The sequence below is a fragment of the Zeus faber genome (assembly GCF_960531495.2).
Source record: "Zeus faber genome assembly, chromosome: 22".
NCBI classification, from domain to species: domain Eukaryota; kingdom Metazoa; phylum Chordata; class Actinopteri; order Zeiformes; family Zeidae; genus Zeus; species Zeus faber.
The window spans coordinates 14,745,225-14,760,109 of record NC_137209.1 but is presented as its reverse complement, the minus strand read 5'-3'; the positions used below and the strand labels follow the sequence as shown (position 1 = coordinate 14,760,109).

At 46.8% G+C, this 14,885-nt stretch overlaps 1 protein-coding gene across 1 annotated transcript in view; it reads left to right on the top strand.

Annotated features, from left to right (window-relative positions):
* ablim2 (actin binding LIM protein family, member 2) overlaps positions 1 to 14,885 on the top strand; it is a 62,902-nt gene that overhangs the window by 40,078 nt on the left and 7,939 nt on the right. Inside the window, exons 10-19 of the mRNA XM_080023279.1 lie at positions 161 to 238; positions 872 to 1,015; positions 1,857 to 1,889; positions 2,496 to 2,613; positions 4,357 to 4,641; positions 8,436 to 8,543; positions 10,288 to 10,341; positions 11,973 to 12,010; positions 12,191 to 12,299; positions 12,618 to 12,676. Coding sequence (XP_079879405.1) covers positions 161 to 238; positions 872 to 1,015; positions 1,857 to 1,889; positions 2,496 to 2,613; positions 4,357 to 4,641; positions 8,436 to 8,543; positions 10,288 to 10,341; positions 11,973 to 12,010; positions 12,191 to 12,299; positions 12,618 to 12,676 — 1,026 coding nt within the window. The remainder of the gene's footprint in view (positions 1 to 160; positions 239 to 871; positions 1,016 to 1,856; positions 1,890 to 2,495; positions 2,614 to 4,356; positions 4,642 to 8,435; positions 8,544 to 10,287; positions 10,342 to 11,972; positions 12,011 to 12,190; positions 12,300 to 12,617; positions 12,677 to 14,885) is intronic.

Genomic DNA, 14,885 nt, shown 5'->3' with positions numbered 1-14,885 from the left:
AGCGTGAAATGAGGACACTTCTCGCTTCCCCGCCGAATATAATGAGAAATATCTCTCTCTCTCTCTCTCCCTCTCTCTCTCTCTCTCTCTCGCTCTCTCTTTCTAAAACGACCTCCGACGTCTCTCAGCAGTGTTTTGTGTGTGTTGTGTCGTGCTCCAGGTGACCAGATCATCATCCGAGAGCATCACCTCGGTGCCGGCGTCCAGTGCATCTGGTTCTCCCAGCAGGGTCATCTATGTAAGACGCCTCCTCCTCCTCCTCCTCCACCTCCTCCTCCTCCTCCTCCTCCCCTTTCTCGCCACCAGGGGACGCCAGCAGCACACGGTTAAATTCAGTCAAATCTGCCTGTGGCCTAAGTTGACCTAAATGCCAAGTCAAAATATACTGTAATTCAGCATGACAATCCCTAATATTTTGAAGCTTTTTAGATGATCATCTAGTCCTACCTAGTTTCTGCCCAGGGGAGAATAAGGCTATACTTGGCTGTTTTTCATCAATCACAAAAGCTACAAATTACTTAACCACCACTTTAACATAAAGCATGCAAATCTCTTTATATATATATATATATATATATATATATATATATATATATTTATCTTTATTTTATTTTTTAAATATATATACATTTTTATATATATATTTAATATATATATTTTTTTTTGTATATATATATATAAAAAACTTTTGTAATGTGATCAGTTAATCAAATATTATTAGATGAATTTGAATCCAGTCAGCGACAGGAGCGATACCTCATTGGCTGTTGAGGAGGATGAGGTAAAATAGGAAAGCACTTCTCCTCTTTCTTTCTCCTCCAAGCATTAAAAAAATGTGCTCAGTCCCTGTCTATATGATGGGTCTCCCCAGGCCAAACTGGGAGAGGAGATGCTGGACTACAAGGATCTGGCGGCCCTTCCCAAGATCAAGGCCATCTACAACATCGACCGGCCCGACATGCTGTCCTACTCCCCCTACGTCAGCTACCCCTCCGAGGAGAGGAACTACGGAGAGGTACAGCGTCCTCCTCAAGCATTTCTTTCTTTCCTTCTCTCTTTCTTCTTTCTTCCTCCCTTTGAGTCCCTTTGTGTGCTATCAGTCCTCCATTTCTGCTCACCGCTGATGATGAAGCGGTTCATCATCTGCTGTCCAATCCCACTCATTCTTTCACTGCAAAAAAAAAAATGATATCTTCACATGCAAGGTTCAAGTTCAAGTTCAAGTTCAAGAGGTTATTTGTCACATACTGTTCTATAAGGTTAATGTTTTTATTTTTAATTTATTTTTTTTAACTTTTGAGATAAATTGATTGGTGTAGAAATAAAGATTTGTTTGTTTGTTTATTCATTAATATTATTGTTATTATTATTATTATTATATTTATGTATATTTTAAGTTAAGGTATTTTGAGATTTCCTGAAATTGAGTCGTAATTTGAGGAAATCTCATTGTTTCAAGAAATCTCACCAAGTAAAACCTTCTCACATCATTGGCAGATAGTTTTGACCATATGACCTTATGACCGTTTTTGTTTCGCTTTTTGGAGATTTTGAGATTTTTTTGCAGTCCTTTATATGGCGTACATAAGCAACCCAACCTGCTCATTCCATCATACTGATGAAAATATATCAAATGCTATATTCCCTCATCGGGCATGCTATCATTCACCAGTATTCACAACAAACCATCCTTCAGTGTGTGTGTGTGTGTGTGTGTGTGTGTGTGTGTGTGTGTGTGTGTGTCTGTGTGTGTGTGTGTGTGTGTTTTATTTTTTTCGACAGTGAACTCATATCTAACCTGACATATGGTTTCCTATCCTAATCATTGGCTTCTTTCCTCCCCTCTTCATTTGCAGTCCCCCCTGCTGCTCTCCCCTACTCCTACCGAGGTAAAACAACGGCCCCTCCTCCTCCATCAACACGCTCCCCTTTAAGCATGACGTGTGTTAAGGCCCCCCCGGTACAGTAAAACTGAAGATCTGTGTCCAAACGGCAAAATCCAAGGCGCCGTGGCTTGCTATTGGCCAAAAATGTCACATGACCGGTTCCCGCAACCCATCTTTTTTTCGCCTCTGTCTTTCGCCTGAAAAATAAATGAATACAAAGCACCCGAACGCCGAAACGGCCTTTTTGCCTTTGTTAGCCGATCCCTTCGCGAGGGAGAAAGAGATATTCACACACGCCGGCCGACACTACTTTGCAGCCGCCGGTTTTGTACACCATCTTTTTTTCCTGTGCACCTCCATCCGTTTATCCTCTCCTGCCCTCTACGTCACGGCAGGCCGTTTGGTCTGCGTTCCGAATAAAGGAAGTGTGTGTGTGTGTGTGTGTGTGTGTGTGTGTGTGTGCGTGTGCGTGTGTCAGTTGAAGCCAGTGCATACAGCTGTGTGAGCAGATCTGGTAACATTAACCCGATAGACTGTATCGCATTATCCATCCAGTATATATTGCAACAGGCAATAACACATCCACTGTGTGTGTGTGTACGGCTCCAGGGCGACGGGGAGAAGTCGCCCCGCCAGCGGAGGCCGTCCAGCCCCAGCTCCAACAGCTCCCTGGGGGGTTACGGCCGTTACACCCCGTCACGCTCCCCCCAGAACTACAGCCGGCCAGGTAGGCTTCCACATCAAATTCCCTGGGGGTCGGTTTGAAAACATCACAGCGCTCGTCCAAACATGAGCATAATTTCATGCCGTACATATTAAATTCCTTACCTTTCCCCCCGATTCAGAATGGTTTCACCAGCGTTCCACTCCCAATGCCAAATCCTGTTTTTTTTTTTTGGGGGGGTTTTTTTTAATCATCCTTTGGCTCGGGTCAGAGCAGAATTGTGTAAAATAGGGTGATCTAGGGTCGACCACAGTGGCTTTGCTGTTGGTCGACATCACAAGTTTGCGGGTCAAACTTTCTTTTTATTGTTTTCAAACTTTGCGGCTTCTTTCCGTAGGCTGCTGGCGAACTTCTCTGACCTGACTCGTGCGGCACTTCATGACCACGTTACATTTTGCTGCCATAACGAAACAGAAAATCCATCAAGGTTTCCTTTGATTATGTTCCCGGGCCAAACCAAAGTCAGAGTTTCCAATAGAAATATAAGGTGCCGGTCCGCGTCTCCCGGAAGATTTCAGTTTCCCGGACGAATGGGAGAGATTCCGGTCAGATATTTTCTGTGTTTATTGAGCTTAAAAACAATTGATAGGCAGGCTATATAGAGAATGACATCATGAAGGCTTTTAATTTGAATATTCAAAATAAAATAAGTCCCTTCAGTTAAGCTATTTAAAAAACAAATAAATACATATGAGGAATATTACGACTTGAAATCAAATAATTTCCATTTGTGAACAATAAGTAACAAGAGCCGCTGCTTAAATTAACATTTCACTTAAATACAATTTTCAATTTAAAAAAAATATGGCAAATAGGTCTGTATCAATAAAAAAAAGTTGTGGTGTTGTCCGTCTTCGTCGGGACGTCCGTTGACATATTTTACACGATGGATATTTACCGTTTGCTTTGGGTCTGAATTAAATATCCCCAAAAAACACCAAACTATGGATGTACGTGTCCCCTACATCATCTTTCTGCTCCTCCTCCGAATTTTGGACGCTCGGTCTCCGCTCCGTGTGTGTGTTTTACAAGCGCAGCCTGTGGGCGGGGCTTATTTCTATAGACAGAGGGGATAGAGGTGAAAGGTCGGCTTGAGAGTAAATCGTCCAAAACCGACTGACTTTCCGTTGCAACCTGCCGAAGGTGGAAATGGACAGACTGGCGGAATTTTTTTATCGAAATGATCGAGTCTAATATATTTCGACCACAAAAAAAAAAAACAGGTAATAATTATCGTGATTGTTTTTTTCGTCCAGCACTTATCCATTCATTCACTTATTTTCACCCGACATTATGACCGGAGATGTAAATATTGGGCGGACTTAAACAGGTTTTCTTGGCCAAAAACCGGCAATTACTGGATAACGGAAACTCTGACTAAAGTATATATATTATTTAACCTTTCCGGCTTGGAGCCCCTTCTTTTATTTTGAAAATTGAGGATTTGTGCCATTTGGACAAATGGATGACAAGCACTACTTTCTGAAAATGGCTCAGAAAAGCCCACTTATCTTAAATGTACCTGGACACCCCACAGAGTTTCATGAGGCTGTGATTATCCTAGAGGTCGCAGTAGGTCATTTTGTACAGCCTTTACGGGCTAGCATGACAACTACGGATCCATCTCGAAGTTTCCGGTAATAACGGAAGCTTAAAAACTCAGCATGCGAGAGCTCGTCAAACACTGACTGCGCCGGGCATACATAGTGACTCATCAGGATCCTTGAAATCTGATTGGACATCCAGGGCCAGAGGCTTCCCTCGGCGCTAGATACGGCGGCCAAGCCGGTGACTCCAACTCCCTGCCTCTGCCCCCCACCCTCATGGGTGGCCTTAAGTGTCCCGCCACTTGGGCCAGGGACTCTTCCTCCCTCCCCTCCCCAGAGGGCACGCCGGGTGGCTACGGTGTTGGGGTAGGTAGCGGCAAGTACTCCCCCGCGCCACCAGTGGGCAGCGGAGGACTGACGCTGCACCTCAACCCCACCACCCTCGCCATGCTCCAACAGCACAACTACATCCCTTACTTCAGAGGTACTTGCCTGGGAAAGAGGGGCCAGAAGCCACGGTTCACGGAAACCGCCCCCACCACCACTGCTGCTGCTGAAGAAAAATAAAATCCGGAAGGTGGTACGAAACCAAACCATTTGAACCAAACCAAAAGCGTGCAAATCCGGAGAAAATCGCTCGTGGGGTTTTTCACCGCAGCAGCGTGGTGCGATGGCGATGGTCTCCCTCTTTATGTGTGTGGGGTGCAGTGGTGCTTGTCCAAGAGAGTCCAAAGCCGACGTCAATTTGCAGTGAACTCACATGGACTGCTGTCCACTAACTAATGGCAGGAAAAGGGAACCGCTGGACATTGAACCACCGTCGTTGCTAAACCTACACAACAGCTGTACTAACTTTGCACAAAATAACCCCAAATCCAACCCCCCGATCCCCCGAACCCCCCCCCCCCCCCCATCTCCCACAGGGTTAAAACAGGACCCTTTAGATGACCCTAAATCTAGGACCTCCCTGCATCTCAATATACCTCATCCCAACGGTAAAAAACAGGAGCAGACCCTCCTCGCTCGTTGTCACTGTCTCTCACTGGGTGTTCGTGGAATGGTTGTCAGGGCCTTGTGACATCGACCCGCTGGGTGGCGGTTCCTTTTTTGTTCTGGAGACGCTCCCAAAGCGTTTTCCCCCGTCGGATCACTTCTCGTGGGTTGTCTTGTTTCACCGGGCGGTTGTGGACGTGGGCTGTACCTCATGCATGTCAAGGGTGTGCTATGGATGGACCTGTCGTGTTCCCTGTTGTATTCCCGCACTCCGTGTGAGAGGAACGTCATTTGTATCGGTAGATTTGGTCTTCGTTTTTCCGTTTGTTTTGTCTCGGTGGTTGTTTGCTTGCCTTGTGGCTTGGATATTTCCCCGGGGGTTACTTTTGGAATGATCCTCTGTGTACCACTGTCTGTAACCCTTTGCTGTCACCGTGGTTTCGCCCTTGAACAATCACTGCTGGTGAGAGCGCAGGTCAAGGAATGGAGCTATTAGACGTTTTTTGGCAGTATAAGAGGAGACTTATGGGGGAGGTATGGTGAAACCGCATAGTGGGTCTCATAAAGCTTGGCCTATCAGCAAATGCATGCCTTGAAAAAAATGCACTTGGACAGAGACCAAAATCTTACAACTGGGAGTCAGGGAGATGTGAGTGATCACTCTTTTGCATACTCTGCGGCACAGCCAGACCGACACTATCTGTCCTAATACATATCTGCATTTTTTCCTTTTTTTCCAAAAGGTCAATCGAAATACGCTTTTGGTTTTTCGTAGTTTTTTTTTTTGGTCCAAACTTATGCTTGTCTGTGCGTTGTAAGACCAGATGGAAAACCAGCAACGGATTCTGCAGCGCCAACAGCAATTGGTCAGGTTCATTCCACAGTCAAGCTTTTATTCACAAATTTTTGACGTGCGTCTTAGCTCCTGGGACGGACAAGCGCGGCTGATTGGAAAACCAAAGCGGTCTGGCGGCGGGAGACCGAGTTCAGAGATGAAAAGAAACCCGAGGACGTTTAGAGAGAAGGCTGCATACAGTACGTGCGTGCATTGGCCCGTCGCTGCAGAGCGCGCAGAGCGAGATAAAGGGATGGAGAGGGAATGAAAGGAAGCGACGGAAAGGAATCACCAAGTTAGCTGTTCTTTCCTCGAAAGAGAGAAGCCCAAAGTACAGTTCCACAGGAAGAAAGGGAGATGAAAGAGAGGGTGTGGTGGACGGGACGAGTGCGGTTCAGCCTGGCTTTAATTTGGAGCCGGGTTGCCAGTTGCGGCGGTATGAGCATATGTACGCACGCACGCTGGGTCGGCCCGTCCTTTTTTCGCTTCCGAGGCTTTCCGCTCAACCTGGGCCGTACCTATTTCTTGAGTAGAAATTAAGTAGCAAGCTTGACGAAATGCTCAAAATTAGGAAGGTTCAAGTTATGTGTCCTGTTACCAAGTGAAGTGCACCAATCCTCTGAGCTCTAATCTTAAAGTCTTAAAACTCCCTTTCCCTGGAACATCTCTCTCCTCAGCCGCACAGATTTGTGTCTGCTCCACGCTCTTTTTCCAACTCCAGCCTGTTCCCACAGCCCTTCTCTGACCTTGTGTTTATAGTGGGGGTTTCCATCCACCTGTTGAATTTGCACAGTAGGAAACTGGAGTGGCAAAGGCCAAAGATTTTACCAACACAAAGGCCTAAATATTGACTTTTATGTCTTTTTCATTAATAAATGATGACATAGCGCAGTCATGCTTCCAAATATGATGGGCGTCACACAGACTACACGTAGTAGCCTCAGCCATCGTTATATCGGCCATTTCCACATTTCCGTGTAGCCTGTTAGCGCTTATCATCAGTTGCGGACAGCCCAGGCCCCATGCACGGGAACTTGTTAATTCTGTGGACATGGCAAAATGGCCGCCCATGCTTTCCAACGGAAGTTGCTCACCCAAAAGATAAAAGCCTAAATGCTGCACACCATTTCCATTGTGGGACATTTGGTTTGGTTTGGTTGCTTCAATTATGGCAAACATCTGGATGGAAACTTGACTATACTGTTTTATTTCTCAAAATGTTGACTTTTTAAGTGTACATCTTGTGACTCATGGTACAGTCATACCGCCGGCGACGGGGCGCTGCAAAGCGACAGGCTCCTATGCATTTCAAACAGAGCGCGGCTTTATCCGGCTGCAGGGGGCGGAGCGACGACCAGAAAAAGGTGCTATAAACTATTGATAAAATAAGGAACACGTCATTTAATGTTTCTCCAATAAGGACAATTTATTTTAAGGGACGGATGGCCAAATTACTTTTTTTTTTTTTTTTGAGAGAGAGTTCATTTCAGTAAACAGCTCCGCAATTCAAAAAATTAATAAATAAAATACACATGGCACCATCTATCGATATAACATTGCAGTTTCTCCTACTACACGCCACCCAAGTGGTGTTTTCAGGGCCCTCCAGCACAGAGACACAGACGACGATGGTGGAATAAGCCTGGAGTAGATGGAACATGTCATGACAGGGCTCCTATCCTGAGTGAGTGTGAAGACGGGAGTTTTAACCTGTTGCTCGTTGGCCCAACCAATGAGCAACAGGTATGCAGCCACCCTGACCCAATCACCTAGATCCAGGTCAGGTGTGGCTGCTCAAACCATCCCATCTCCACACCACAAATCTATATTAAATATGGAAGCGAAGAGAGGTTTGAAATGTTGGGCGTGCCCACAACAGCCACTCAATTTTTACCGACACCCCCACAAACGCCAGGGGCACAGAAGCCCCATGGCCGGCGGTGTGACCGCATGCCGACAAGATGAGAGCTGCACGGCCTCATGCTGCAGCCCCGTCGCCGGCGGTGTGACCCGAGCATAAGTGCGTCTGAGTGTGGTGTGTCCGTATGCCTGCTAGTAGACATTACAGTAGCCTGTGTGTCGTGTCTCTGGTGGTTTTCAAACACTAACCCCAACCTCCCTCCTCCTCTCTGATCTCTGGAGCTGTGAACATGTGGCATGTTGATTGTAGCCTGCGAGGTGTTGGTGACTTCAACCCCCGAAGCCTTTGCCTGCGACTAAAACGCGATGGGGTGGATCAAAGATTAGAAAACCCGACAAGCTAACACCGAGTTGACAACCGGTTCCGATTCCTGCGAAGTCGAGAGACGGATGCAAAAAGGCGCGGTGTGGAAGTCCCGGTCAAGCCGCGCAAGTCACTCCGTCACTCTGAAAGAGCCCGGAATAATTGTGTATCTCTGTCCCTCTGCACCCTCCCATCCCCCCGTCGCCGTCCCCGTTCCCCACTGGAGGTAGCGAAAGCGGCCGCAGCACGCCCAGCCTGTCCACGTACTCGGACGGCAAGTCCCCGTCCTCCGCCTCGACGTACGTGCCCGCGCCCAGACACTTCCACATACCAGGTAGGGCCTTCACCTGTCTGGGTGTTTTCCATTTTCCCATTTAGGCTGGTGCTGTTTCTACACCGAATTTGAGTGCGTTTGAGTTTAGGCCGTGAATGACCAAATCAAGCCTCTTGGGGAACTTTTATTGTACGCCATGGCCTCCTCACTCTGTGTATATGTTTTTATATTTTTGTAATGGATTCTATACTAGTTTGTTGCTGTCCTTTTACTTTTTTATTCAGTGCCCTGTGCTTCTTTAACTTTCTATCTTGATCATATTAATGGCTGCCAAAGTTAAAAACACATTTGATAACATGCAATAAAAAAAACAAAACGGGCATGAATACCGTACACTACAATGACCAGCGTCAACATTCCGTCAAAAGTTGAGTTTTCACTTGTGTCATGTGTCATAATGTCTTTTCTCAGCCTTTCTCAGTTCTCTCTTCTTGTTCTCCTTGTGTCTTTTTTTTTTATTTTTTATTCTCCTATCTACCGTTTGCCAAAGCTTCCAGGTTCCTGGCCAGCTTCTGTCGTGGTCTCGACACGTCGGTGATTTGGCTTTTGAGCGGCAAATCGCTCTTTGCTCGGGAGCTGACGTCGGGCCGGCGTGTCGCTGACCATGTTGCACTTCCTACATTTCCTCCCCTTGATCCGCCACAATTTCTCCCCCCATTGACAATCTTTCATTCAGTCTTGAAAGGCTGAGCTTGGGGCTCGGGAGGTTTAATCCCAGGTTGGAAGGAGTTGAGTGGAACAAACACAGCTAACGATTATCCACTTAATGACTCTCAAATAGGCGTACTGTAGTTAGTGCTTCCATAACCACCCCCATTTTCCTTTTCCTTTTTTTGTTTTTTTTTTAAAGCTGCCAGTCCACTGAGACAGACAGAAATGACCCACATGTGTTTTGTTCTCAGTGAGTGATGATTCTAGTATGGTCTGGTGTGTAAGAGTCATCACAAAGCTTCTGTGACAGATGTTAGACATTAGACCAGGGGTTCCCGAACCTTTTTATGGCATGATAAACTGATGTATACATTAACTGCATATTACATTTCACTTACTGACAAAGTTCAAATCCCCCAACAAAATAGACCACCCAAATAGATCCACCATCATTAGTGAAGTTGGATACGGCTTGCACACCCTGCCATCCCTCTGAGGCCTAGGTGCCGCGGAGCCCAGTTTAGGAACCCCGGGGTTAGATCAATTTAAAGAGAAACATTCCAGCTCCCCACAGATGCACTCCGTATACAATTACACTTAAAATTCCTCGCATTGTAAGTTAATATAATTCAATTCAGCCGCAGTTGTGAGTGATTACATTTGGGAGACTTTTATGTATTGTCGAATGTCATTTGAATGAATGCGCTCTTTGAATCTAAATGGATTTCCCCTTTGTTAATGTCTCATTACACTTCAACAAAGACCAACTGGATACTTTGTGTCCTTTATGTTGCATGAATAATACCAAAGTATTGTTGACTTTGATGTCCCATTTAAAAAAAAAAAAAAAAAAAAAAACAAACCCCCCCAAAAAAAACCCAGACGGATGCCTTGTGTGGACTCAAGCTATGCCGGCTTTCCTTTTTGGCTTCTTCGAAATATCCCTTCCCTTGATAACCGTTTTAAGCTCATGCTTCTTTTTTTTATTTTTACAATTTATTTTTTTCCCCCCTCTCTTTCTCTTTCTTTCCTTCTCCTTTGCCCATCTCGGCCTTCCATTTCTCTCTCTCTGTGCCTCTCCTCCCATCTTCAGAGACTAAGGTCAAAGATAATATCTATAGAAAACCCCCCATCTACAAACAGCATGGTACAGTCCGCGACCTTTTAACCCACTTCTCTGGTCTGGTCTCTGCACGATGTGTCGCATGCCAGCCGTCGATCATTTTTTCTGACTGTCTTTCCATCCATCCATCCATACATCCATCCATCCATCCATCCATCCTCACTTCATCCATCCCAATTCTCTTCCCTTTTCACAAGAGTGTGCCCCTAATGGCCCCAAACTAGACCAGGGCATACTCAATGGAAAGGGATTTGAAAAATAATCAAATTCAAATCTGATATTCATCGAAGCATTGTACAGAAATGAGTCTGTTTGTCCGCATTCGCTCTGTTCCAGGATCAGTTGACCTTCCCAGTGCAAAAGAAATGTATTATAACAACTTGTTCCAATCATACAATAGATGCAAGAGTTTGAAGGCCGCCTCCGGCGTTTTAAGGATTTTTTTTGAATTACCGTTATATGTTTTTCCCGAGGCTCTCCTAACTGCGATGAGGCTGTTCCGAAAGTCGCTGCCATACATTTTTGACAAATAACCCGACCGAAACTTTTTTGTTAAAACTGTGCTTGGCAAAAGCGACGCGACCTACGATTATCAAAGCCGCTACGCCGACCACCGTGAAATGAAAGCATGTTTGCTTCACACTTGTCCTGCCTCCTCGCAACTGAAAAACGACGGCCCCTTTTGGCGGCAAGTCTATTGAGTGAGCTGGCCGTCGATCACCACTTGTACAGGATGTGTGAAGCTGGAGGAGGTCTTTAACACAGATTTTTTTGGGGGGGAAAAAAAACCATATTTGCAAACAAGCTGGGAATACAACTAATTCTCGGGGACGGTGACCATCACGTGGACTCGTCCCTTTCCCTCACTCGCATGTCTGCATCCATCTCACTGGCCCATCGGTTGGTCAACGTGCTGTGTGTCCACCGTGATTTGTCGTGAACCCCTTTGTGCGGTGACGTCAACATTCGTTTTTGATCGCTGCTCCGCCAAGTGTGACTCCACCCTTACTGTCGCTCCCACGTGTTGTGCAAGAAATGGCTTTCCTTTTTTGATGTTGTTGCATTTAAGCTGCGCTGTCTAGAGCAGAAGATGTGCGGTCTTGTGACAAAGTACGTTTCCCCCCTAAGAGTGTGGACGCACGGAGCCGCACGCATTTTGAAGAGCTCTCGGGTGCCTCAAGGGCATAAAGGGAATTGCGTTTGTCTGTATCAAATGCGATGAGTGAATCATCAGCGTATCTGTGTAGATTTACGAGCGCGATGAGGGCAGGTCGGAGTGCATGCATTTCCAGCAGACATGAGGTCATCGGGGAGGGGGGACGGTGCATTGTGCCGTGTGATATCTGTCTGCCCTGAATACTCCCTACCGCGAGGAGATGCCTCTCCACAGACTCTTACTCCCTCGGAGTGGCGTAAGTTTAACATTTCTGCTGCACTCCATCAACGCAATTTAACCTGGGAAGCAAACCCCAGGTATTGATACAGCTGCGGGTCCGCAATTCATTCAGAGCTCCTCTAGATGCTGCCCCCTTTTTTTGTATGATGTCATGGGATAGGCGGTGATTTATGCCCTGGCAACGGAGCGAGCGGCGAGGCAGATGTGCAGCGTAAGCCCGTGAACCGCGATATCCTGTAACATCTGACTGTTTTCACAGCCTCCCGAACATCCTGGCAGGATGGAGAAGACGGCAAGGTGGGTCAGTGTAGTTACCGTCCGTTCCATATCCGCCACGTTCATTCTCCGATTCACTGGCTCATCGCATTTCCATGGGTTTTCCTCTCTTTTTCCGCCTCTATTTTTTTCCCTCGCATGTCTCTCTGTCTCTCTCTCTCTCTCTCGTTGCTCCCGGCCTCTCCCCCCCGGTCTCTGCAGAGGACCAGTTGGATGATCTTGAAGAGCGAGATCGATGGACCGGCGGACCCGGAAGACCTGGATCCCCGCAAGTCCACCTGCAGCCTGCCCACCGACACCTCCGAGCCCAGTGAGCGGCCGGTCTCCGGTTGAGCCTCAACCTATCAATTTCGGGGAATTCGCAATGCGATCATGCGACTGGAACATTTTGTTTGTTGTTCTTGTCATATAACCAAAATATGTCACACTCGGGTGTGGCATTTTAGCTCTGAAATATTTCCAACATGCTCATGGTACTGGAAAATGACCCTATGGAAAAAAAAGCACAAGGTTTGCAATTACATATAGTATTTGTCAATGAGCTGTAGAGATTGATCTTCGATGCAATTTATCTTTGTCTTACAGAGGTGTACATGCAGAGTGAATATGTTCTTTGTTCCCATGCCAGGTTTCCCCTACAATAAGTCCGCCTCCTTACCAGGCTACGGAAGAAATGGAATATACAAGGTGAGCTGCCGACCACATAGAGGCCAAAACACGATATATAAAGGCCACCTCGGTAATGCTCCTGGGCAGTATGTTTGTTGCCACTGTAACAAGACTTATCTCCTATATCCTTGAATGGGGAGTCGTCTGTACCTGAAGCTCTGCCCTCCATATCGCCGTATACATTTCATATAAAGATGCACCAGTGAGTGTCAGATGTTGTTCCGAAGGACAAGGGTTGTCTTGGGGAAAATGCTTTTCATCGCGCTCTCCGCAAGAGACCCGACAAAAGACATGACGACATTCAATCTGGATCCACGTGAACCCGAAAGCTGATCAGTGAAACTGTCATTAATCATTGATTTCGTCGTTCATTTTTCCATTAAAAACTGATGTCGTGCTCCATTTCCTCTAATACGATTCTGCCTCTTACATCCACGAGTGTTTGTATAGATGGGCGACGTCGAACTGTAACACTGCCGACAAATTACATAGTCTGTCTTGTTTGTCCCCGTGCCTGAGAGTTAGAGGGTGCTGATCATTCTCCCTCCACTGCTTAGCAGTCAGCGTTGCCAAAATGGAGTTTTGGATCAGTTGGGAATGAAAAAGGAAAGCGACGGATAGGCTCCTGGGTGTCACCACTCGTACGGTCAGCCGGGGTTCTGAGTCACATCTGAATCCCATTGATCTCCTTCTTCTGGAGTCGATTAATGGTGTCATCCCACGAGTCACGAACGCAGGCTCACGGTGTCACCAGAAAAGCATTCGCACATCTACACCCACACATGCAAAAACTGAACCCAGCGGTCATTGTGGCTACTCAAAACCAGTTGGCACCATATTTGAGAGAGTTCAAATGAAAACAGCTTTGTTTGGGTTCCAAAACGAGGCTAACAAGCAGCTGTTCGATTCTAATCTATTCTATGATACTTCACATGATCATGGATATTTCAATACAGGTTTGTGAAGATAGTAGAAAATATTGCAGTGTAGTTTACCGCTGGTTATCATGCCGTGCACCCCAGCCAAAACTTGTGAAAGAGACACCATGCCCTAAATTATACCCAGGGCTCGCTAGCCTTGAGCCTGCTTTGTTTTTTCCTCACTTTTGCCCCGTGTTGCAAGATCCAGACTACAGCGTGTTCTTGGCAAGGCCCGGACCACTGGGAAAGGGGACGGGGGGACGGGGGCTGACTTTTTTTTTGGCTCTCCTCCTACGAGTTCAGAGCGTTCCGCGTGGAAAGTGACCTCGTTAAGGGAAATGAGGTGTGTCCGTCGCCAAAGTGCGAGGGGCTTAACTGAGCGCGCTCGCAGATTAGAGGGGACTTTAAATATTGCTCTGTCGGCCAGCGAGTCCTCCCACGTGCCTGTTAAAGACAAATTCTGCCGCTCGTTGCCGCGGTGGCCTGCTGCGGGGGTTGATGTGTCGCGGTGGCCGACCGCCAGATGGGGCTGTTCTGCACTTACCGGACTCCGGGCGCCTACTCGCGTTATGAGAGCGGGAATTGTCAAAGAACTCACAGAGGTTTTGATGTCATTATTTGACTCTCCGAGTAGAGAGTCGACGGAGTGTTATGTCTTTATTACAAAATTTTATTAATTAAATTTGAAGCTCTGCGGTATTTCACACTTGTGATGAGATTTTCGGATAACACTTTGTTAATTCCGGCGGGGAAATTCAGTTGCAATAAAAATAGAATATTTACGCGTCTAGCGCCAAGGTTAATGTGGAGTAGCAGGTTGCAAACTAGTGAGCCCAATCGGGTGCAGATGGAACTCACGCTGTAGTAAATAAGTACATGCGGTATACAGCAGCATTGTAGCAATATTGTGCAATCGGCGTCGAAGATTTATAATCCAAGCTGCTATTCCTCTTCAATTTCATCGTCCCAACCTCCCAACGTATGTACTCGAGTCAGAAATAAGTGGTATAATGTTCTCAAATCAAAATCACCCGATTAACCGGCCCGGTCTTAATCCATACAATTCAGTCCCCGCTGTGGAAAGCGAGCGGTGGGAAAAGACGCTGCTCGGGTTTCAAAACAAGTGTTTTTCTCGGGCCCGTACGCGGCAATAAACGCTGGAGGCGGCGTTGAGAAGGAGGGGGCGTTTTCTGCCGTTCAGAAGCGGCCCCCCGCCAGCCCCCGCCCACGGGCGCCCCCGCTTCACAGCTTTGATATCGGCTTACATAGGGCTCCCCCGCCAGAAGCGCTCTAGCCCGGCCGGTACC